Source organism: Clarias gariepinus, chromosome 28, assembly GCF_024256425.1.
Source record: "Clarias gariepinus isolate MV-2021 ecotype Netherlands chromosome 28, CGAR_prim_01v2, whole genome shotgun sequence".
Taxonomy (NCBI): Eukaryota; Metazoa; Chordata; class Actinopteri; order Siluriformes; family Clariidae; genus Clarias; species Clarias gariepinus.
Window position 1 is genome coordinate 7,302,064 of NC_071127.1, and position 25,014 is coordinate 7,327,077.

Consider the following 25,014-nt stretch of genomic DNA (forward strand, 5'->3'; position numbering starts at 1 on the left):
GTGGATAAAAGAAACTCAGCTTCCATGTGCAACTAGTAGAGCTCGAACTCACTTATTAAGATAAAATAAAGAAACCAACCAGACTACATCATAATATTTTATGTTTTTTGTGCTGTTATGATTAATGCTGTACTGAGACATAAAACATGTTTTTTTTCCGGCAATTATAATCTCCACTGCATGTTTGGATAGAGGATGATTGATCATCACAATTAATCCAAGACCTTCATTTTTAAAGTTCGGAAAAGGCTAACTGAATAACTAGCTCGCTAGATAACTAAGCTGGTTATTTAGTGGGGTAAATTTGTCCTTCGAGTTGCACGACAGAGTTGATACATGTACTAGGCCAGCTAATACTGTAATAATAAAAGTGCGTTAACACAGTAAGTATAATGGATATTATTTATGATTATCATCTGCTTTTAATGAAGCATCATAATTATGATTAAAAGTATTGGCTCTGACTTTGCTGTGTTCCGTTCTCATGAAGAACATGAAATATTATGATGTAGTCTGACTAGTTTCCTTATTTTATCTTAATTGTGTTTAACTGCAAGGTGATGGCAGGAGAGACGCTGCACCACACTTGTCTAATGTTTTGTCAGTCATCTATGCATGCTGATTATTCTACCTGGTACTGTAACCACATTTCATGATGACCCAGATCACAATGTGATCAAAACAAGGAGCACAATATTTTCAATAGTTATCACATCAATGCACATTACATGAGAATGTTGATTATGAGAAAATCTAACGAAGAGTTATGACAAAAAAATATATATTAAATAAAAATACTTCTTTGATTTCTGCTTCTTTCGGACTTCTAATGTGCATGACCGACATAGCACATGATTAACATTTCAAGCATTTCAGATTTTCTTTTTTAAAATATTCCAGCATAAAAAAATATATAATAAAACAGCCATACTGTACAGTATATGTTCATCAAGCTCATGTTTAGTGAAGGATGAGATGCTTCAGTTACATCATGGTTAAAATCAGGTCTTTCCCGGATAGTCAAGTCTTTGTACATGGAGAGCCCTGTTTAAAAGTAATCACCTATAGTCCATATAGTGCACTAAAAGTGTGTAGAGGAATCTCTCCCCGGCAGAGGACACATCGTCCAATGTGTTAGCGTTACACGGTTATATTACAAAGGCTAATCACACTCATCCACTCTCTAGTGCAAGCGTTAACGTGTAACACCAGGTGCCGTAGACATATGACAAGAAAATGACAGTTTAAGTAAACAAACAAACAAACAAACTAGCTGTATGCAGTATTTTACATCAAACATACATGGCATTAGTGTACAATTTTTCTGCTTGTAGTTTAGTACACGTGTTCCCCAAACCACTGAAAGTCATTATGAAAAGTCATGTAAGTAAAAGTTTTAAACACTTGTGTGTGGGTGTGGGTGTGCTGTTACAGGAAAATAATCAACGACAGAGTGGTGTGATGGAGCTAATAACCCTGAAATGGATTATTTTCCTATAACAGCATGCCTAAGATGGTTGAAATCCTTTTTAACTCCTGAACACAAAGTACTTTTTATTCACTTTAGTTATGTAGAATGTCTGTGAAACAAGAAACAAGCTGTTTATCACATAATCAGCTATAAACAAGACCCACACAAGTCCTTTCCACTTTCCTGTAGTGTATAAGACAGAAAATACAGCTCCTGAGTCATTAATACAATGTAATCTGTTACTGCTTTAAAAAGGGCTGACACTGGAGACTCCTTCCATAAATAGTTGCTACTATAGAAACAATAATATTGAAAGAAGTGAAACTTGCGATTTACCTTCCAGCAGGAATTATGGCTATTTATAAATAATGAATCAGCACCTCCTGACCAATCAGCTTGGAGAATTCGACAGCACTATGGTATAAACACTATTAGATATCTTTTAAAAGTCTCCATGCTTAAAAAATAATTATTCACTTGGCATGACTTTCATAATGTATCAGTTTGACTTAAAATAGGAGCCACAAGGCTAATGTAAATTGTATACATTTTATTTTTAGCCTATAGATATTTGCTCTCATCTCTGATTGGTGGAAAAATCACATGGGAACTTTCACACATTGAAACTTATTCTGAGAGCAGGAACATGACTCACTACCCGCCACGCCATACTTCTGCTTGGAGGATCCGTTTAAATGAATAAAGCTCCTATTTGCAGGGGAGAAGTGGTCACATGACCCTGACTCAGACCTCCGCTATAGAGTCAATGGGCTCGACTTGTGGTTCAGTGGGAGGAGTAGACGCTTCCTCTAACGACTGAGGATATGGTTCATGTGCTGCCGCGGGTACCATCACCTCCTCCAACACCTCCACCTGCATTAAACAATGATTAGGATTAATATATATATGTATGTCACAATAAACATAAAAGCTTGTCATACTATGATAATCTTCATTTTAACATTACACAAACATTATTTAAAATAAATTCTAGCACTCTAGCCTTGATTCTGGGCCTTTTTTTATTATCCCATATGCTATTATTAGGACATTGATTTGGTATAATCCTAATAGTCTATATAGTCATAGTCTATCCATCCATCCAGTGGAGCCAGTGGTGACCATTGTATTTATTCCCATTATGAACTTGCTAGAACCTCCGGTCAGCATTCACATGCTCATACACTTATTTGTACACATACATTATTTATTTTATATGTGCTATTAAGCTTTTTAGTTTTTATGTTTTTTTTTTATTTATTTTATTTTTATTTATTTATTTTGTACAGCACTTTGGTCCAGTGTGGGTTTGTAAAGTGCTTTATAAATAAAGTTGGTATGGTATGGTATACACACACTACAGGCAATTTGGAAACGCCAATTAGCCTAATCTGCATGTTTTTGGACTGTGGGAGGAAACCTGGCAAAACACAGGGAGAACATGCTTAATGCACACAGACCCTGAGGCGGGATTCAAACCCAGGCCCTAAAGGCGCGAGGTGACAACGCTAACCACTGAGCCACCATTAATATATACAGTACAGTCGGGGATATAAGTATTTGGCTTCTAAGTTTGCCCACTTACAAAGAAATGAAGGGTCTATCATTTTTATCATAGGTTTATGGTAAAGGATTGAGACAGAATATCAACCAAAAATCCAGAAAAATGTTAAGTTGTATATAGTATAGTCATAATATTGTCAATATGATTGTAATGTACTTTTTATGGTCCTAACATGCTAACATTCATGCTAGCAAAATGCTAACATCAAGGCTAATCATAATTCCTAGCTAACTTTATGTTATTATTACTCACAGAATGATTGTCTTATGATTTTTGTGTCATAATATAGTTATCCTTGTTATAACACACAAATATTTAGAACTAATATTATTTTGAAGGTGCTAATCTTTGTCCTGATTTGCCAATCCAGTATTGATACACTAACCTGCTTAAAAAATTAATTAATTATATGTATTAATCTTACTAAAGTAGAAAAAAAATTGCAAAACAGATTTTTTTTTTTTTCTTCTGTATTGACTAATAAATTGCACAAGGAGTGTTCAAGTCAAACCGGGACTTTTGATTGTGCAGAATAACAGAACACAGTTAAAAACTCGTTTTATTTCTCTATGTAATCCACTGCTACACTAATACACTTATCCCAGTGTTTCACTAGTGCGTGAATCTAAAAAAAAATTTTTTTTTCAGATTTTCCAGTTCATCTATCTGTATTTAGTTTTTAAAATGGTCAGACCACTGCCGTGATTTTATATCCATTTGTATAAAATACAATACAACTTTTTTTATATAATGGCTTTGATCTTGTGAGATTATTGACTATAATCTATTTAGACTTTGATCTGTTCGCTCTGAGACGAGTCACTGGCTTTCTGTACCTGAGCAGGGGCGATCTCTGGCTGAGATGGAGCTGGAGCAGCTGGAGGACGTTCGATACGCTGGACCACGCCGGGCAGCTGGAGAGCGGGAGGACATTAACTCATGCTCTATACAGTACATAAAAAATCTATATAATAATAATATTAGAAACCGTACTGACATGCAGGCCTCCTTTAGCCAGAACGCTGAGTCCAAACAGAATGGTGACGATGCAGATGATCAGCTCCACCACCAGGAACAGCACCAGAGTAGCCAACAAGCCGTCAATCAACAGCTAAACTCCGCCCACAAGCAGAGACAACAGAGCAATGGTCAGGTGTTTGTGCAGACAGAATGCTTGGTCACTGCACAAATCTCATATAACAGCATAGGAAATAGTAACAGGATAAAAAAAAATTTCACTAAAACGATTTTTCATCAGGTTTGTTTCAGTACAATACGACACTACAGTTCAAAACACTGTCCAAAGTGCAAAATGAACAGCAAATTATAATCCCAGATAACAGACTGGTGAAGCAAAAAAACAATCATGGTACACTGATGTGCCAAAGGTGCACTACTTAAGAATAATCACTTGAAAATTTACTCGGGATTAAGTCCACATACTTAATACATAACTTTTCTATTGAAGCAACTCCATGCATTATAGAACCTCAAGCACAAGAGCGAGTGTTACTTACTTTACAGGTTCTTTCGATCATATTAGAGCATTTCTTGAAACAATATTGTTGCTTTGGGAAAGCAGACACAAGAGACAAAGCTGGGTTCAATTTAAATAAAAAACAATTAACTTTAACATTTAAAGTAGTAAATAGAAACTGTTACAGTTTTTTTTTTTTCATTGCTTATCAAACTGCTCTCTCCAAAAATCTGTACCAAGTGCAAACAATATCAGTCTTTTTTGTTTTTTCTAAGGGCTTAAATGTGTTTTGAAATGAACACATCAGCAACAGATTAAATGCATAACTAATCAGCATAACGGTTTTAATTTTGCATGCACATACAGTGACATTACTGGCCTGTCTCTAAAGCACATGACTTTTAGTAATCGTTACAGTCGATTCAAATCGTTTTTTGCGAAGAAAGCTTGTGCTCTCAGTTCACATCATCACCAACACAGTAACAGAAAATCCTTGCAATGCATCATGCACATGACATTATTCACTGGGACGTCAGTCACATTTACAGCTCCGTTCACATTAGTGACCGGCGCGTATCGCTTACAAATGCAGCTGTAAACAGCTGTGAAAGAAAACAAAAATTTTAAAATCATAAGCAAGTGTAAAGCACGTGAAGGCACAATAAAAACGCGGCGAACAAATGACGGCATGCAACATTGTCATGAAAATAAATAAATAAAGGAAAAAAAAAACTTCTCAAAGTACTCATGCACTACTGATGTCTCTAGATCATAGAAAAACAAAGCCAGTTCTTAGGAGGTTCGCTATTAAACCGCTATCTTTATTAGGTATACATACAGTATAGTTCTGCTAGGTGCACTTCACCTCAAACAAAACTTTTCCTCATAGCAGAAATAATCAATCAGGTTTGGAACAATCTGTTAGTGCTGTAATATTACATTAAGATAAATAAACCTCACATGTGTACAGTAGGTCTATAATTTCCAACTGGAGATGTACATGAGATCTGTTGCTCATGTACAATCGTGTTCCTGCACTCTCTACTAATTCTGCTAAGTGAAATAAATTTTCTGCTTTTTTGCATTAAAAAGCAATCTGCAGGCCTTGACGGGCTTTGATTGATATCTACTGTATACAACGCTGATCCATAGAGTTAACCAGAAAAAGACTGAAATTCAAAATAACTATTGCTGATTACTAAAAATTGGAATTGAAGATAGAAAAGAAATCAAAATCTGTTTGAATTACAGTACTGGAGGCAATTCACATGTAACACGTAAAACTAGCAATATTTACTGCATTGTTTAAAATAAAAAAGCACAAGCAGCAGCATGTTAACTACAAGATAGAGCGAGTATTAATAACAGCTTTATTGTTGTGATATTGGTTTCCTGACGCATGATAAATAAACACATTTGTTCAGCAAACCGAGTACTGCGATGAGTATTAATGAAGCCAGTGGTAAATTTGGGGTTCAGCAAACAAACAAACAAATAAACAAAGAAACAAATAAATAGGTGCAAGTGTTAATTGTGCATTTATTTGGCTATTTGGTTAATGTTACTTGTTAGGATAAATTCTAACCGACCCCAGGAAAGACTAGCGTTACTTAATGTCCCCAAAAGTATGTGACCACCTGACCATCACACCCATTTGTTGTTGTAGAACATCACAGATTCCAGATTTATTCCTCCAGTGTTTGCGGTTAAAATAATTCCCCCACTCTCTCCTGGGAAGGCTTTCCACTAGATGTTGGAGTGTTTCTGTCGGAATTTCTATTCATTCAGTTCAGCTACAAGAGCATTAGTAAGCTCAGACACTGATTTTTGGACGTCAAATACCCCTCTTCCACCAAACCAGTTATTTGTTTTCAGACAGCCAAAGCACCGGCTCTCAGACAGAAAACCCAGCTCATGTTCCTCCATCATTTGTTTTGCCACTAGAATTCCTGCTAGCACTGCTGGGAAAGTAGAGATGTACAGTGACATTATGATGTTTCTAGATTCTTAGGAGGTTCGCTATTAAACTGCTATCTAAGCCGGCACTATCTGAAAGGCTCCGGTTCCAGTTCATCCCTGTGGGTTTGAGTTCAGTCAAGGCATTTGAATTCTTACATTTCAGACACACCTATTAACACACCATGTTTTAATGGAGCGGCTTTGTGCACAGGAGCATTGTCATGCTTAGTCCCACAGAAGGGAAATTGTAATGCTACAGCAAACATACACGTTTTCTACTTCAAATTTTATAGTAACAATTTGCGGAAGAGACACATCATCACCAATGTGATTTCCAGATGTTTACATACTTTTGGCTTTACAGACTAATGTGTCCTATTACATTGCATTACTTAACCTTGGGTCTGGCTGTGTCTGGTGTATTTCCTGAGCTTCCTGCTCTCTCGCTACAGTATATCAGAGTGGGTGTAAATGGTCATGTAATGTTTTTTTAATCTAAACGCACTCTGTGCTTCAACATTCTGGCAGATTCTTATTGCCAAATTCATTTTGCACTTTGGTACAGTCCTTTGAAATATCACTTGTGCATTTTTCCTTTTTTAATATGAAAAACTGTAACAGAACATAAAGGGCACATTTCTTTTCACTTTTATACACATTTCAATTAAATACTTATGATATTTTCTTATTAGAAGCATGCACAACAGTCTCAATTCCAACCATCACAAAATGGAGCAAATGTCTGGATTTTGTAATGCAACATGTCGAGAGTTAAGATGGATGTAGCGCACAAATCGGATATGCAAATATGCCCAAAGTGCTTTTAAATTATCAATTATAAAACTAAATGCATGCAGATGCCCTGATGTAGATGTTACCATGGCGATTATATGGAAGCGGTTAGGTGTGCAATTTTTAAATTTTCGCCCATCCGGACATAAATTCATCCAAGGCTTGTAAGTCAATGACTAGAAAGGAGACTGGAGGGTGTGTTTGTTTCTTTATATTAATATGCATGTGTGTGTGTGTGTGTGTGTGTGTGTTACCACAGCAAAGATCTCCAGTCTCCTGCAGTGCTCGCAGTGATACGAGTCCTGTCTGTAGGGGAGGTGGCGGGACAGAAGGCCCACGGCAGCAGTAGAGAACGCAGCACTCACAAGGTGAACAGCCAGCGTCGCCTTGACCTGCCCACACGCATACGAAGAAAAAGGATTTAACATGGAACCAAAGACTTTCATCAAACCATTCGACACCAAACAAAACACTTGACACCTAACCATTCAGGAGCAATAAACTAATTTCACTGGAAACTGTGGATCCACAGTGGGTCTTTTGCACATCTGTTTTTGTTTGTTTGTTTTGTCGCTATACACATTCTCCAATAATTTATTTCTTTTTTTTTGTTATGTTATAATTCCATCCATTAAATTATTCAGGAACCTCTGTAGTCTAACTAGGGATTGTGGAGGCCAGTGGTGATGATTGAAGGTCAATGATGACCCATTGTATTTATTCCCATTTTCACAACCATTGGTAGGACCTCTGGTCAACACTCACACACACATTCAAACACTACCTCAGATTGGAAACGCCCATTAGCCTAATCTGCATGTTTTTGGACTGTGGGAGGAAACCAGAGTACCCAGAGGAAACCCACCAAGCACGGGGGGGAACAAGTAAATTCTATGCAAACAGACCCTGAAGCGGGACTCGAACCCTGACCACTACACCACCGTGTCACTTTATATAATTATTTGCTTTGTTTTTTCACAGACTCACCCAGAAAAGAGAAGGGAACCTCCCAGCATGGATCAGGACAGAACCAGAGGCAAGGATCTATAGTAACAAATATTTTTTATATAAATTTACTGTACAATCAAAAAAATTTGCACATTTTTTTTAAAATAAAAAATATTATAAAGCTATGTGTATAGAATATACTATGTGTGTTAACTCCCATCATTACCTTCAGATATCAGCCGATATATACCAAATATACTATTATATATACTAACAACCAAAAGAGCTTTATTGTCATTAAACCAATAAAGGAACCATGTAATTAGTGAGCAGTTTTTGTAGTATAATTTAAATAAAATCCTCATTAATGTCTTAGCATAGGAAAATAAACAAAGATACGGTGAATTTATTCACTCCCAAACAAAAAAATAAAAGAGCTGTAACACACTGAGGACAGGGTTAGCTACAGTATGGCCCTCTTCCTCATAACAAACCCAGTGATTAGTCCTCTGTATGTTGCTTTGATTGACAGCACAGAGAGATGTTGCTCCTCTCACCCAGAGATAACAGCCAGTTTTGTTGCCTTCTTCTTTATTGTCGTTTAATGGAGGTTAGAATTTACAGTAGTAGGTTACATCATCGCCAACTGTAGGTCTTGTTCTCCCTCATGTTCCTGGCCTCCTGAAGAGCTTCCCTGATCTTGCTTCTTTTGCTGTCTTGGACAAGATCAACTTGCAGCTACTGTTGTACCACTCGGGGGTTGCAACATTCTCATAACATACACTTCAGCAGGATTAATATTTCTGCAGTGAAATTTGAAAATAGTTTTACTCTACAGTACATTCTGTAAATCTAATCAATGGATGAGAGTTCTCAACCAGTTCTGTGCATCGTTTCCATACTTGGATAACTTCCCTTGCGTTAATTGCACCTCTACTTTGTTAACTGATGGATTTCAACAGCGTCTCAGGACACTTTCTGTCAATCTTATTTCAGGTTTCGACTGACTGGGGTTATTTGCTTTAGATCAATGAACCAGTGAAACCACTCAACCCTGGCAAAGAATATTTCGACATTCTAAACACTTACTGTAACTGCCTGATGACCGTGTCACCTGACAGCATTGTTACGATTTTTGTTGCTGTTGTTTTAACGTTCAAGATGGAAAAGATGGTGCAGTGTGTAAAAGAGTGTCCAGGTTCTTCCAGTAGAAAATATCTCGAGTTGGTAAATTATATCATGCTTTTATGATTTTCCTTGGGCTCGTAATATTCATGGCAAATATTCAGTCTATGACCTCATCTCTGTAATCTTATTGTAATGTAACTATGTGTATGTAAATATACACAAATCCTATGTCATTATGGACCTGTTATTGGATTATTTTTCTTTTTAAGGTAAGATTCTTAATACATGTCTGTCTGTCTGTCTGTCTGTCTATCCATATTTCCATCTATCCATCCATCCATATATCTATCTATCTATCTATCTATCTATCTATCATCTATCTATCTATCTATCTATCTATCCATCCATCTTAGGTTCAGAAATCACTCAATCAATCAATCTATCTATCCATCTATCCATCCATCCATCCATTCATTCATTCATTCATCCATCCATCCATCCATCCATCCACCTGTCTATAAACTCTGGACTACAAACTGCCCATCAGGTTTTTATCCTCTTACTATCATTCAGACATTCTTTGACATTTAGTGCTGGGATTCACCTGGATGACGATCACTACGACTACGATGAGGTCGGGGGTGAAGTGAACTTCATAGTAGATCTGAAGCACAGAGACACTCAGGCACAGTAACAAAACAGCGATGATGATCTGGATCGACTGAAACGCAGAAAAGAGCATCTTCAATGTGCAACTACTGGTTGGGATCCAAATCACATCCTATCCTAACAATTACTGTCCAAACTTTGACATTATAATTTTAATACTCTAATAACATTAAAGCTTAAAATCTGAAATCTGAAAACACTAAGCAAACTATGAAAAAAACTTTGGAGTATAATTTTGACAGTGTAAAATGACTTTGGCATAAAATCAGATACAGGCACCAATTAATGCTCAATAAAAGACTAATAACGGTACATGAGACAACACTGAGTGCAGGCTCTCACCCCTAAAGCTTTTGGTTCGACCTTTTGGAAAGTCTTGACCTGTCTGGGGGTCAGGTTTACTGCAGCCTGGGTCGGGGCTTGACTCTCAATCCCCATGGCTGTTCTTGGTTATTATGCAATGAAAAAGTCACAGTGGAGGATACAGGGCCTGGAGAAAAAAAGAGAAGAACATGAGGGCGAATAGAGAGAAGTTTCAGTATGATGAGAATTAACAAAACATTACAGAGCATAATGAGTTGGGAACAAGTTCAATGTATGGAAATTATTGTCATTTTTGAAGGACACTCAGACACAGACACACTCATTTATATTTACAGACCCAAGGACAATCTCAAGTCCATCTATTTACAGTATGCCCTAAGTGACATGTCCACACAGCCTCTCTACAACAATTTACACTTGGTAATTATCCTGCCATCACATACTTCATATTTATGATCCTTTTATTATGTATCTAATATGATTATACATTATATTAGATTATATTACTCAGCTCACATACGACACATTAGGCGTTTCTCTGGCAGTTACTCTACACCCAACTGTCATTCACACGCTACGGGTCATTTGGGAGCAGCTATTAACCTACTGTAACGTGCATGTCTATGGACTGTGGGAGGAAACCAGAGTACCTGGAGGAAACCCACTAAGCATGAAAAGAGCATGCAAACTCCATGCACACTGACTCCATGCACAATCGAACCCAGATCCTGGAGGTGCAAGGCAAGTCACTGTGCCACCTTACGCTATGTAAATACATCTGCTGATGCATCTGGACACATCTTTAGTGATGTTCCTGGAATCATACACCCTTAACCAGGTGACCCAGCCAGGTTTGATCAGACTCTAGCTTGTGTCCAGATGGCTAACTAGCTACCATGACTCCATGCCACCTTATAATATATTATGCAATAGATATTATAATATATTATATATTCATCCACCCATTTAGGAAAGTCCAAATAGGGGCCAGGAAGGCCAATTGTGTCTATTATATTTATTCCCATTTTTCGGTCATGGCAGGACCTCTGGTCAACATTCAGAAATGCATACACACACTACGGGCAATATGGAAACACGAATCAACCTAAAATGCATGTTTTTGGACTGTGAGAGGAAACCGGAGTACCGGGAGGAAACCCACCAAACTCCATGCACACAGACTCCGAGGTGGGAATCGAACCCAGATCCTGGAAGTACTAAGCCACCATGCCGCCAGTATATAGTATATAACATCATATATTATAGATATTATATTAAATCATATCATATATCATAAGATCATAATATACAAAAATCTACTAATAACAGCATATTCTATTATATGACAGCATTATGGCATGACCCTGATTGGGACGTCCTGAGCTCTGATCTCTGCATGGAGGAGCTACAGTACTGATATGCATGTGGTTTCAGGACCAGGATGGCGTCCTGCTCAGTCCCGCATTGAGGAAGAGGAGGAGGAGGAGGAAGATGCTGAGAGACACACTGCGGCACTCGGATTAACTTCCATGACTCAGGGCTTTTTTCCCCCCTAACAGACGCACTGAGCAGTGCAGTGTTTATGATTCATATCAATATTACAGCTGTTTCACGCGCGCGCTACAGATGTGTGCAGGGCGGGAAACCCGACAATTAGCAAATAAATATGATAAACCTTAAATACACTTAATTTAATTAATGTATGCAATTGATAAATGAACAGATAAGAAGGGGACACAGCATATGCAGCATTATCACCAGATATGAAAAGAAATATCCATCATTTCTCTCTTGGGGAAGAGAATAAAGAGAATAACGTTTTAGATCTATAAAGGTAGTGCAAGTTTTCTGTTCCTGCGCGTGCCAGTGCGCGCGTGAGCATGCATGCATGCGCGCGCGGGCGCTCGTCCCGCGTCCCGAGCCTTCCAGAAATAAACATTTTTTCCCGCATTGGGTCCATCTTCATGCACTGTGTCGAAAATGTATAAAATGCGTTAAAAAGCTGGATGACGTAATTTTTTTTTTTTTAAAGCATCCTACCTGCAGAAAGCTGGAGCTGGTGTTATGGTGCTGATGATGGAGGAGAGATGGAGAGAAGAACCCTGTAGAAAAGCAGCTCTGGGATCCAACAGTCAAAACACAGATTTCTCTCTCTCTCTCTCTCTCTCTCTCTCTCCCTCTCTCTCTCTCTCACACACACACACACACACACGGAATTACAAAGCTTATAAAGGAAAACTTGTATGTTATCTAGAAGAGTGAAGAACAGGGAGAGTCAGTCCGCTGGTATTCAGCTTCATTTGGTCACCTTATCGCCCCCTAGTGGCTATAAAAGAACCAGACAGTCTTTGTTATGGGGGTTTAAAGATGCTAGGCCTTAGTAAACATCAGTCCCTGTATCAGTAGACTGCATGAAAAAGGACAGGTCAATCCCTCTGTGACGGCACCCAAGGGTTTTCTGATGAAGGGTTTACTAAAGATCACAAAGCCCGTATTCACAAAGCCAGTATTCTCTTAAGCCTAAAAGTTGCTCCTGGTTATTTTTGAAGTATGGCATTTTCTAAAAATTTTACCTTAAATTTAGGACTAAATCTTAGTAAAGATAAAAAAAAAATATTCACAAAAAACATCTCCTCCTAAGACAACTCCTAAGGTAAAAATTGTTAAGAGTAGAGAGAAGGACATTTAAGAGGCTTAAGAGTTTCTAAAGCAGAGAACAAAATGGTAGAAAAAAAGAGAAATATTCTCCAAACACTGAATGTAAAGATAAAAGTAAACACTGGTCTTCTTTGTTTTTCTTGTTCTTTTACACTCTTTCATGTCTCTTGGATTGTTGGCTACATACCCAAGTAGACCTATATGTCCTACAATCATGTAAATTGGTTAAAGCTGAGCCATTTTGCTCCCATCAATCTAATAAAGTAATAAAAGTAATAAAATCAGTTTGGTAAATAAATGCAAGAACTTATTACAAATATAGTAACTATTGTGTGGAAATTGGTTGCTTCAAAAGTAGACACATTTTCAGCATTTGGCTGTTTAATTATCTTTAAGATATCTAGCCTATAACAGAAATTTTGCTTAAAGTAGCCTGTAGTCATTATTGTATATAAAAAAATGTATAAACATTATGATTTCACTGTCTATTCTATTATCATATTGTGGCGTGAGCGGGGCAGCGGCTGACGACCGTCATGCCTTGCGGGGGGTTTCTATGTGTTCACACTTTTTGGGAAGGTTGTTTGGGTTAGTGGCTTCGGCCATGTTGTGTGTTGAGTGGGGTGTGTGTGACCTGTTGAAGGTGCTCCAGGTTATGCTAAGGCTTAATTGGGTCTGGTTCTCGAGTGAATGTGTTTTCCATGCTGTATGTGTACTGTGCTGTGAAGTAATAAAGAACTCCCAGCCATTTGCATTGGGAAGCAATCAAGCCAACTCGTCTCTCCAAAATCCTTACCGGCGGTAAAAACGCTACAATATATTCCATTTTCACAAAGAGTGCAGATTTTTTTTAGATCCTTGCAGATTTTTTTTTATCACAATCCTTGAATTGCTGCGCCAACCATAGCAACAGGGTCGACCACACCTCCTCACTAAGATAAAGGTTTTTGTACTTTCCTTATTCAGGGTTGCTCTGAGAAGTTTCCTAAATCACTTTTAGTCTAGGACTCCCTAGAATTTTTTAAGCTAAGATAGGAGCTCTCTGAGAGAATTCTAAGAAGCTTTGTGAATACGGGCCCCGAACTTGACTCGGTTAACCAAACAGGCGGAACAAACACAGCCTGGGTGTTGGTTGGCAACACATCTACTTAGCTATTTCAGTTTCCACAAGCTAGATAGTTGTCTTTGGGTCAAACTGACCCGCACAAACGACTTGTGGTTTTACACTGAATGCCCTTTCTGAGGTAACCATCCCACACGGGTCTTTGATTGTGATTTAGATTGCAAGTGACTCAGCTGTACGGACAACTAGGGGAAGTTCATTCCACCATCAGAACAGACTTTTCTGTATATAAAAATATCTTCATGTAATTTTGTAATGTAATTTTAACTGATAAGTTAAATAACATGTACATGGGTAATCTAGCTATAAAGACCAAAACCGTTTTTTATTTTTTTTTAACCCAGGCTGTAAACGTTGATTTGAGATATAAAGTTCAAAAAACATGTTAACATGGAACTCTATGGGGATTGACTCACTTCTAAAGCCAGCTCCTAGTGGTCATTCCAGGAACTGCATTTTTTCATCACTTCCATGTTGGGACTTATTTTTCTAAACCGTGGGTTGGTCAGTTTCAGTAAAAATCAGGAGCCGTGGAACAACCCTGAATTACACTTTAGCATGAACCGCATTAAAAGTATGTTTTATAAATGTGTCAATCAAATCCAGATGAACTTAAACTTCCCCTTAAATGAGTGACACAACTGTGAATTTAAATGTTTATTTAAAATACAGATTTACATAAGAGATATTAGTACAAAAATATATCAGTAATCTTTTAAACAGTGGTGAGTTGATTTTATCCTCCCCTAATCCCAACTGGGGGGGAAAAAAAGTCAAAAACGTACCAAGTCTGTTAAAATGGCAAAAAAAGTTTTTGTCAAATCACAGTTCACATGTTAGGATCCAGTCCAATCCTCTTAAATACGAACAGGCAGACGTAGACTGGTGCGGATACTCGTTTATACTGTACGTAACAATAATAATCACACTGTCACGAGACGGTGTGTTAGGGCAGTGATGGAGCTCCAGGTAAAGTCTGGTTTGATCAGATGGTTGTCCTCACCAAATATAAAAAGGCATCATCACCACCATCACTATTTTTTAAAGTCATGTCTGCAGCTTTGAACCAATGAGATGCTGCACAGTAGAAATAGCGGAAGATAAAACAGTAAATTATTATGATAAAAGTTCTGACTGGTCTTGTTGTGTTTAACAAGAACAAAATGAATTGGCTCTACAAAAACAAACAACAACCAAAAAAAAAAGTTAAACTTTTAAGAACCCTTATTTCAAACATGTTCATATTCCTTTACTCTTCAAAATCATCCCAGTCTAGAATCTAGTACTATATACAAGGGGCGTTCAAGTCAAAACTGGGACTTGTAACAAAATTTTCTCATCTGTTTGATCTCACTCCAAGCTCACTTCCTGGGAGGCCGGCGTTTCAGATGTAAATCAGACAGGCAGGTCCGATCATGGCTTTGACGTACTGAGAAAACTTTGGTATGCAAGCACTTGTGAAACACTGGGATAAGTGCATTAGTGATTATATCAAAAAGTAAGGGGGATTTTTACCCTCACAAAGTCCCGGTTTGACTCGAACACTCGTTGTATTACTATATAGATTTATTTACAGCTCAAGTATAAAAAAAAGGTGCACACTAATTAAAGTCCACGTACACAGAGTGGCCCAAAAGTCTCGACCCACAGGCCTTTAACATTGCTACTCTTTTAAGATGGCTTTAAAACTAATGATAAAAGACTCAGTTGTTTCCTTTGGGCTGATCTGAAGTCAGTGGCCTGAATCGGAATCGTACCAGGACTAAAGGAGGAAATCATCTCTGCATGGAACATCAGTTTGGAATCATTAAGAGATGTTCAACAATGTTTACCACCGATTTGAGCGTATAAGAGGATGCTATAATTTACACTTTTAAATAAATAAATAATTTGTCTCGCCTGTGGATCCAGACTTCCGGGCGTCCCGGTATCACCCTGTCCTCTGACAGTCTCATCATTAAGAAGCATTAAATTATATTTAATTTATAAATTTGCTACCAAAGTGCCGTCAGCAGCGATTTCTCACAGACCAGAACGAGCGAAAGCTAAATAAACAGGATTGAAATCTGCTGTACTATACGTCTTGTGTACGGAGACTTTATCATAATATTAACAATTCTGTAATGTTAACGTAACATACATACAGACAGACAGAAAAAACACAGAACAATACTGCAAAATTTAAATCCAGCACAGGAACCTGCAGTCACTTTACTTTAAACATAAAGCACTTTGTCTAGAAGCTACAAGTTTATCACAAAAACAAAAACAAAAAAAAATACTGCAGTTACTTTTTATAAAAATGTTTTATTTGTCATCTCAGCTCAGAAGTCATGAGTCCCGGAAGTGGTGCTAAAAATTACGATTTTGAGTTTGGAGACTTTTTCCTCCGAGTGGTTTTGGTATGAAAGGAGCGTACCTTAAGAAAATATTTACAAAATGTCTCTCATAACATCTCACGGTGAATGACATTCATTCGAATTATGTGCCATGAGACATGTTCACAGGAAACAGTGTTAAGCGTGAGCTCAACGCCGTCGTCATCAGGACGTACCGCATGACCGCCCTCTTCGCCTAGCTGCTAGAACTTTACTGAAGTTTAAGAAAGTGCAGATTAATGTAAAAAGTAAAAATTGTTCGGCGCTCATCAGCTACGTAAAAATAGAAATAGTAACCATTTCAGCGATGTGTTGGCTATTCTCATAAAGACGTCAACAATAAACAGATCTTCATTTCTATGGTATTTATATTTTCATACTCTAAGACACATTTAACACAATGTTAGAACTGTTATTATTGACTTTTATAATTGTATAATTTTATTGTTTTGTTTAAATAATTTGTTAAGTAGTTGTTTTGTACTGTAGGATTGTTTCATTAGGGGTGTTCATGTCAAACCAGGACTTATGAAGAAATATCTGGTGAATGACGGCGTAAAAGCGATTGATATTTACCGAGGACTGTTTTCTTCCAAGCTACTTCAAAAGCGTTCGCGTTGTTTTTTTTGCTCTCTGTACTCGGGTCCGCTTTGATATTTAAATCCTCCGATACAGCAGGTGGCAGTATGCACCTACTTCGATTGTAATCTGCCGTTAAACACCAGAAAAATAGGAAGTTATCCTTTGCGCTGTGCCTAATATTAATGATATTTCGGAGAAAAAGGCAAAAATCACGCTCGCACATGCCTTCCTACTGAATCAGCTATGGCTGTGTAAGTTCGAGGATGAGTTTGCCATTTGCTGCATGCACACGGGAAAGATTTACTTCTGTTCTTGTGTACGATTGGTTCCATTTCTCACTGATCAAAATGAACCAGACTTTGGTGCCAAGTCTTCCTGGAAACAAGTCTGGTGTCCTAATGTGAAAACATTCTTAGTCGCAGTAAAACATTTGAAAGGTGCAATCGTTTTAAAGGAGGCCGTACGTTTGTAAATGACCTGCTACAACCCTTGTATCGCCCTGACCTCGCTTCAAGCCATTTTCACATGTCTGGACCATTAAAGGAGTTCCTGCACACAAAAGTTCTGGTTTGACTTGAACTTCCCTCCACCAAATAATGTATACGACATTGTTGATGTTTCGCCTGCTCCTGTTGAAGGGTCGCCACAGAGGACCAACTGATTGCCCTCCCTGGCACAACCCTTGGGATTGAACCTGCATGAGCTGGTGTTTACAGCGTGGTATTGCTTGTGCATTTGGCGCTAAACGAAGCAGGAACTAGCCGAGTTCTCTCCGCTACAGTTAACTACAGTTTATCTGCGACGTACCAAAAACCAGCCGTTAAAAACGGCAATCAACATTAAATCGCGGTTTGTTTAGAGCGAAAGCCAAAGTATAGAAAAAAGTAACCAGGCTATTGGAGTGACAGCGGAGATACCGAACTACCGCGTACCGTGATGCGTCCATTCTCACGTCACACGTCGCGGAACGTCTGCAAAACGTTCCTGTTCTCCGTTACATTATAGCAGCGATAAACACTCGTTCCCTCGTCAGTCTCTCTTTCCTGACTTAAAAACATTACTGATGAACTGCAACCTTAAACAAACTTTGTACAGAAAGATTCACCAGAGCAACAGTTTTAGACGTTCGTCATTAAATAACACCATTCCAGGGAAAAAAAAAATAAAACAAAAACAGCTTGTTAGTTTTTGATCATGCGTGGCATCTGCTGTAGTACGTTTTCTGCTAAAAAGTTAATCTATTTGAACGAGAGCTTTGATATGAACCACAAGCGGCTGCGGCATCGTCTGGATTCGCGCTCGTAATCGCTCCTAGCTCGCCTTTTGCGCCTTTCACAGGATCCAAACATGGTTAAGTTTTTCTCGACTCCACATCTCGTAGAAGACTTTGATCTCGTTCAAAAAGTTCAATCGTTCAGCCGTCAATCAACACGACAGAAGCAGACAGGATTAGCTCTGTGCTGGCTCAGGAAGGCGAAGCTGCGGGAAATCCACACAAGCTCTAATTCGTTGGCTAAAAGCGCAGGGCGGCGGTAAAGTCTCGTGTTTGGGGATCAGATGGGAATGTTCGGTAGGTGGCCGTTGGAGCCGTTTGACATGCTCTTGCTGTCAAACGGAGATTTCTGTTTCTCCTGTTGAGGCGATTCCCCCTTCAGCGACGCCCTCTCCTGATCCGTACCCCCCTCTGTCGTCGCCGTGTCTCTACGCAACCAGGGCAAATGCGGCGCCGTCCTGCTATGAAAGCTCAACCTCAAAATGTACGCCGCCAACAGGACGAGCGCGCAGATGCACATGGCTAAGAGCACCGAGACCGCAACAAGCTCCTTTAGGTAGCTGACTCCGTTGTCCCGCTGCAGCATATTGATCGAGCCGTCAGCGGGAGCGTCGTGACCGGAGCCCAGCATGACTTTGGTCACGCTCATTCTCGGAGTCGTCTTCTCCGGGTTCATCTCAGGCTGCTTCTCTTCCTCCTCATCATCGGGAGCCTCAGGAGTCTCCTCGACCATCGCCGGAGTCGTCGGATCTATTTCAGGGATCTCAGGGATGCGAGTCGGGGTGGACGTGGAGGGCGGCTGAAGGGTCGAGACCTCCTTCTGGACGACATCGTAAACGCCAAGCGTCTGGGTGAAGTCGTTCTCCGTGGCTTTACACGCGTATCTGCCCAGCGTACGAGGCGTGGCCAGGAAACTGAGATTGAGATCCTTCTCGAAGTAGATGATTGACGAGAGTTCGCCTCCGAGTCGCTCCCAGTGCAGCCGTGCCAGCTGGGACTCAGACGTGCAGCAGAGATGCACCACCTCATCGAGAGACACCGGAACATGCTGCACACCTGCAGCGGAGGGCAAAAAGGCACAACTTCTGTTACAGGATTTATATCAATCAAATGCATTACATTCATTCATTTTAGATATTTATTAAACTGAGTTTTTAATGCTCGTCCAGTCAGATTTAAAGCACATTCTGAGCATGTACTCACTGGGAGAAGCATTAGTGGCTATGGACCGTCCTCTGGGAAGCAGTGTGGTGAAGCTCGAACACACTTTGGACACGTTTCCTCCCTCGACATCCTGACCACTAAAGAGCAGCCAGGAGAAGCACGCACACACACACACACACACACACACACACACACACACACACACACACAATGAGCATGTCTACCAAGGGTCTTGGTACAGTGTGTGATATTAACTTTTTGTTTAATTTTTTGTGTGTTTGTTCCTTCATGCGTATGTGTGGGCTTTTCTGTGTGTGTATGTGTTTATGTATGTGTGTGTATGTATTTGTTTGTTTGTGTGTGTGTGTGTGTGTGTGTGTGTGTGTGTGTGTGTGTGTGTGTGTGTGTGTGTGTGTATGTGCATGTACGTAGTATGTATGTGTGCGTGTGTGTGTGTGTGTGTGCGCGTGTTCATGTACGTAGTATGTATGTGTGTGTGTGTGTGTGTGTGTGTGTGTATGTGCATGTACGTAGTATGTATGTGTGTGTGTGTGTGTGTGTGTGTGTATGTGCATGTACGTAGTATGTATGTGTGTGTGTGTGTGTGTGTGTGCATGTACGTAGTATGTATGTGTGCGTGTGTGTGTGTGTGTGTGTGTGAGTGTGTGCGTGTGCATGTACGTAGTATGTATGTGTGTGTGTGTATGTGCATGTACGTAGTATGCATGTGTGTGTGTGTGTGTGTGTGTGTTTGTGCATGTACGTAGTATGTATGTGTGCGTGTGTGTGTGTGTGTGTGTGTGTGTGTGTGTATGTGCATGTACGTAGTATGTATGTATGTGTGTGTGTGTGTGTGTGTGTGTGTGTGTGTGTGTGTGTGTGTGTGTGTGTGCGCGTGTGCATGTACGTAGTATGTATGTGTGTGTGTATGTGCATGTACGTAGTATGCATGTGTGTGTGTGTGTGTGTGTGTGTGTGTGCGCATGTACGTAGTATGTATGTGTGTGTGTGTGTGTATGTGCATGTACGTAGTATGCATGTGTGTGTGTGTGTGTGTGTGTGTATGTGCATGTACGTAGTATGTATGTGTGTGTGTGTGTGTGTGTGTGTGTGCATGTACTGTACGTAGTATGTATAAATGTGTTTTTGTGTATGTGTGTGTTTATATGTGTGTGTGTGTGTTTAGGTGTGTGTGTACATGTATGTGTACATATGTATATGTGTGTGTCTGTGTGTTACGTGTGTGCGTGTGTGTGTGTGTGTGTGTGTGTGTATATACTCACGCCTGGTCTTTGATAGATGAGACGAGAGCACACACTTGGTGTGTCGAGTCCCAGGCACAGAACGGGTCTCTGGCTAACACACACTCAGCACAGGTCCTGTAGTGAGAACAGCTGGAGACCGGAACCGAGGCCACGCCCTCTGAGGAGCCCACTAACACTGCACCCTATACACACACACACACTTTTTTTAGACTAGCTCACCCTGATCACTACCTGTGTACATATGTGTGTGTGTGTGTGTGTGTGTGTGTGTGTGTGTGTGCAGTAGCAGGTGTTACCTGTGAGACGGAGAGCAGGAGACTCCTGACGCGCTGAGGCTGCCTCAACACCTGGATCTCCTCTATGATGTGAGCTCTGCCCTCCACCAGCACGGCCTTGTGCAGGAAGCCGCTTTCTACACACAGCAGAAACGTCCGTATGACACGCGTATGCATGCATGTGTGTGTCCAAATGTGTGTGTACAAGTGTGTGTTTGCGCTACCTGTGAGCAGGTACAGGACGGTGTACTTTTGCCCGCCAGCTCCCTCCACTCTCTGAGCCGCGATGTTGCTGTAGCGACGGTCAGAAGACACCAGCGCCGGCCCTTGACTGCCCGGAGACACGCTCTGATCCGCCAGGAAGTTCTCCTTGATGAAGCGGAGCGCGGTATCCGAGGCGTTATGGAGACCGCACTGCGTTTAGAGGACATGTCTAGGTTACTGTCTACATCAGTGTGTGTGAGTGTGTGTGTGTGTGTGTGTGTGTGTGTGTGTGTGAGAGAGTGTGTGAGTGCTTTATAGTTTTCCCAGAGCGTCCTCACCTCTCCAGGATTAGCAATCTTCTCCTGTCTGCGTGAGCTCCATTTCAGCGTGTCCCTGTTCAGCTGCTTGTAGCTTCCCGCGAACGCGGCTTTGACGGTTTTGAGGTTGAACACACACACCGCGGAGCGACCCGAGTTCCCGGACCTGCGGAGAAAATCGTATCCAAATTCCATGGATTGTTCCAGAGAGTATTACTCTTCTTATATGCAGCGTGCGTTCGGTTTATTTATTCACCACTGGGAGCTGAAGATGCCGTAGAAAAGCGTGTTGTCGTCGCTGTCGCCCTCTGCTGGCCGCAGCGTGGTCATGTCCTGCAGGACGTTATAGGGCAGCTCTCCATTGGCCTTACACAGAAGCTGGGCTTTAGTGAAGGTCGTCCATCGCCGCTGCAGAGTCCGCTGTCCTCCTACGTCACTCTATACACACACACACACACACACACACAAACAGTTACGTTAATAATGCATATCGTAACCTGAAACAGAGAGTGTGTATTTATTCACACAGGAAATATCACACTCACCGTGCAAACCTGAGCCACGCGAGACACCGTGAACTTCTCGATGAACTCGTACTCTCGGCCCAGCTCGCTGAAGAAGAAGTAGACCTTCCCCTCGCTCTGGATGTGCGTGGAGCTGATGAAGGTGGGTTCTGGGGAAACACAAGCGAACAAGCACGGGGTTAGGAAATAAAGCAGACGAATCTCTCGCAAGTGTCCTCTACAGATCTGGAACCCAAAAGTCTGGAACCATAGACATTCTTCTTTATATGAAATGGTCTGAGGGTGCACCCGGTGCCGAAACACCTCACCAAAGAGAGATGCATAAACAGAAGCATTTGGAAAGCTGCAAACAAAATGCGGCGCGAAAAATTTCCTGAAGAGAATCATTACTGCTGACGAGACACGGATTCCAAACTGGATGGATGGAAACATCCTCAATCACTGACCGAGAAACAGCTTAAAACTCGACCATCAGCTGGAAAATTCATCAACAGTTTCCTGGGATTCTCGAGGGCCAAAAGTATTGGAACACCATCAGGTAAAAGGTTCAACAATCGACAGCGCTCGTTACAGTGAGACGCTTATCGAACACCTGAAAGCAGACGTACAAGAACGAAGATTCACTTCTGATAGAGAGGTGAAGACAGCGGCGCGTTGTCGTGTGGCTCGCAGCTCAGCCTAAAACATTTTTTAAAGGAGGAAATTCTAAAGCTTGTCTACAGATGGACAAATTGCATTGAAAAACAAGATAACCTTGAAAGATTATGTATTTGTTTGTTAGTTTTTTCCCTAAAAGTTTAAAGAAAATTAATCCTACAGCCAGAGTGCGAATAATTTTGGACTACACCCAATAAACGCTGTGCAACTTGTGCTGGTGATTGTTTAAATGTCACACATTTTCTTTCTCCGCTTTACACTCCAGGCCACTAGGTGGCGATACTGCACCAGCTGCACATAAAAATCTAAAGAAGAAGAGCAAATATTACATAAAACCGAGGACTTTTGTGTTTTCTATACTTTTATCTTGTCAGTCTCAGATGTTAGTAAGCCGACTTGAATCATTCATAAGGAGTGAATCAATTCTGAATCAAAATCAAAACCGACTCTTTGAATCAATGAATCAGACAGACGAGTACACACAAGTCAAGGCAGAGCAAATCATTTAAGTACTTTTAAATGGAGACATTGAGTCATCGTGTGTGTGTGTGTGTGTGTGTGTGTGTGTGTGTGTGTGTGTGTGTGTGTGTATATATGAGGCGCCGTATAGGGCTTAAATCAAACTTTACTCATGCACACACATATGAAACACTCACACAAACATACTACTAACTGCTCAAACAACTACATATGAAATGCACACACACACTCTCTGCGCGCACACAAGCATACTTTCCGCACACACACACACACATACTTTCCGCGCACACACACACACATACAAACTCTTCACACACACACCTATGAGATTCTCAGTGTAGACGGACTTTTCGCTTCATTCTCCCTGAACGGTAGTACTGGTTTGTAAACAGCCTGCTGTTGGACAGTTTAGAAGACGGAGTAGGACAGTATAATGATCATCACTGCTCAATCACATGGCGTATTCATTACTGTCCACATAACGTCTGAATATTTCAGCGGCAGAAAACGCAGGTGATGATTTGCAAAAATAAAATTGAAGCACGGAATCTGTGGCTAATATGTCGGATCCTACAACAGAATCAATTACTGTTTTGTGAAATGTGTTTCCTCGCCTTCGCTAATGTGAACAATAACTAACTCAAGGGAATCTCACGGGACTCTGAATCGGAAATTCAAACATTGTTTCGACCCTCCATATCACCCACTTTTGTGGTGATAAATAAATCACTCGTTGTCTTCTAAACTGTCCATTAACGGTCTATTTAATAAACGCTACTAATCAGGGAGAATGAAGTTCATATACATTGAAATTACTACTCCCTACACCCTACTCCCTGCACTCTACTCCCTGCACCCTACTCCCTGCACCCTACTCCCTGCACCCTACTCCCTGCGCAGGAAATGTCCGATAAGGGAACTTCACTTTACAAAATTCCACCATTCAGAACACCATGCAACGTCACTTCCTCCCTGCGTTACCATGGTAACACAAGCACCTCGGATACCTGTCGCTGCTGCTGCGGAAATTTCACGCCATGGACATTAAATATAGAAAATTTATTAAAACAAAAACTAAGAGCTTTAAATATATAACGTATTGAAATGTTAGAACTTACGAATAAATTATTCGATTAAGTTACATGATGAACGGAGATGTATTTATTTTTACAGATTACTAGCCTATATAATACGAATGGTTTCTTAATTAAATTAAAATGTAAATTATTGTGTCCTATTTATATGATGTCATCCTCGATAATAATTATAATAAAAATATAAACTATTTTTCGAGTTAAATTTTTTTCACACTCCAGCGATACGTAATGACTTATAGGAAATTATTCATTTCCTTTTCCGCTAAACGGAAGATCCGTTGTTCACTTGTTTCCTACACCGCTACAGTTCACTTTGTGCGCGTGCACGGAAAGTATGTATGTGTGTGTGTGTGTGTGTGTGTGTGTGTGTGTGTGTGTGTGTGTGCGGAAAGTATGTATGTAAGTGCGTGCGCGGAAAGTATGTATGTATGTGTGAGTGTTTCATATGTGTGTATGCAAGTGTTTCATGTGTGTGTGCATGAGTGAAGTTTGACGTGCCCTATACGGCGCCTCGTATGTGTGTGTACAAATTAAACATTTCTGAACCTTCTAGCCAGCCTTGTGTGTCGTCCAGCTTCATATCCACATGGTCACCTTCACTCAGGTGGCGAGAGATGACGGGATGATTCCCTCTGTAGTCTGCCACTGTGGCGGTGTAAAGTTCTCCATCTACACACACACACAC

At 40.2% G+C, this 25,014-nt stretch overlaps 2 protein-coding genes across 4 annotated transcripts in view; both read right to left on the reverse strand.

Annotated features, from left to right (window-relative positions):
- Positions 1-1,326: 1,326 nt before the first annotated feature.
- Positions 1,327-12,490, reverse strand: si:dkey-81h8.1 (uncharacterized protein LOC100034657 homolog). 2 transcript variants are annotated; one of them, XM_053490204.1, is made up of 9 exons: positions 12,373-12,490; positions 10,351-10,498; positions 9,944-10,060; positions 8,251-8,307; positions 7,518-7,655; positions 4,553-4,603; positions 4,033-4,146; positions 3,872-3,949; positions 1,327-2,344 (listed from the first exon to the last, which is right to left on the reverse strand). In XM_053490204.1, exons 2-9 carry the CDS (start codon positions 10,444-10,446, stop codon positions 2,216-2,218), a joined length of 780 nt encoding a protein of 259 aa, XP_053346179.1. In that variant the 5' UTR covers positions 10,447-10,498; positions 12,373-12,490; the 3' UTR covers positions 1,327-2,215. The 2 variants fall into 2 exon arrangements, with proteins under 2 accessions (XP_053346179.1, XP_053346180.1); XM_053490205.1 differs by lacking the exon at positions 4,553-4,603.
- Positions 12,491-14,757: 2,267 nt separating this feature from the next.
- Positions 14,758-25,014, reverse strand: part of sema4ab (sema domain, immunoglobulin domain (Ig), transmembrane domain (TM) and short cytoplasmic domain, (semaphorin) 4Ab) — a 50,447-nt gene continuing 40,190 nt past the window's right edge. For both annotated transcript variants that reach the window (XM_053489878.1, XM_053489879.1), the window contains exons 7-15: positions 24,876-24,998; positions 22,117-22,244; positions 21,828-22,009; positions 21,593-21,737; positions 21,275-21,464; positions 21,072-21,187; positions 20,794-20,957; positions 19,550-19,647; positions 14,758-19,402 (exon numbers count right to left, since the gene is read on the reverse strand). In XM_053489878.1, the coding sequence (XP_053345853.1) occupies positions 18,627-19,402; positions 19,550-19,647; positions 20,794-20,957; positions 21,072-21,187; positions 21,275-21,464; positions 21,593-21,737; positions 21,828-22,009; positions 22,117-22,244; positions 24,876-24,998 (1,922 nt within the window). In that variant the 3' untranslated portion in view covers positions 14,758-18,626. The remainder of the gene's footprint in view (positions 19,403-19,549; positions 19,648-20,793; positions 20,958-21,071; positions 21,188-21,274; positions 21,465-21,592; positions 21,738-21,827; positions 22,010-22,116; positions 22,245-24,875; positions 24,999-25,014) is intronic.

Excerpts from the sequence above, each read along its gene's own strand:
- si:dkey-81h8.1 (XM_053490204.1), bottom strand. The coding sequence starts at position 10,446 with ATGGGGATTGAGAGTCAAGCCCCGACCCAGGCTGCAGTAAACCTGACC. Across the intron at positions 7,656-8,250 it reads GGTTCCCTTCTCTTTTCTGG|GTCAAGGCGACGCTGGCTGT; the intron begins GTGAGTCTGTGA and ends GCGTGTGGGCAG. Across the intron at positions 3,950-4,032 it reads TGGCTAAAGGAGGCCTGCAT|CTGCCCGGCGTGGTCCAGCG; the intron begins GTCAGTACGGTT and ends CCCGCTCTCCAG.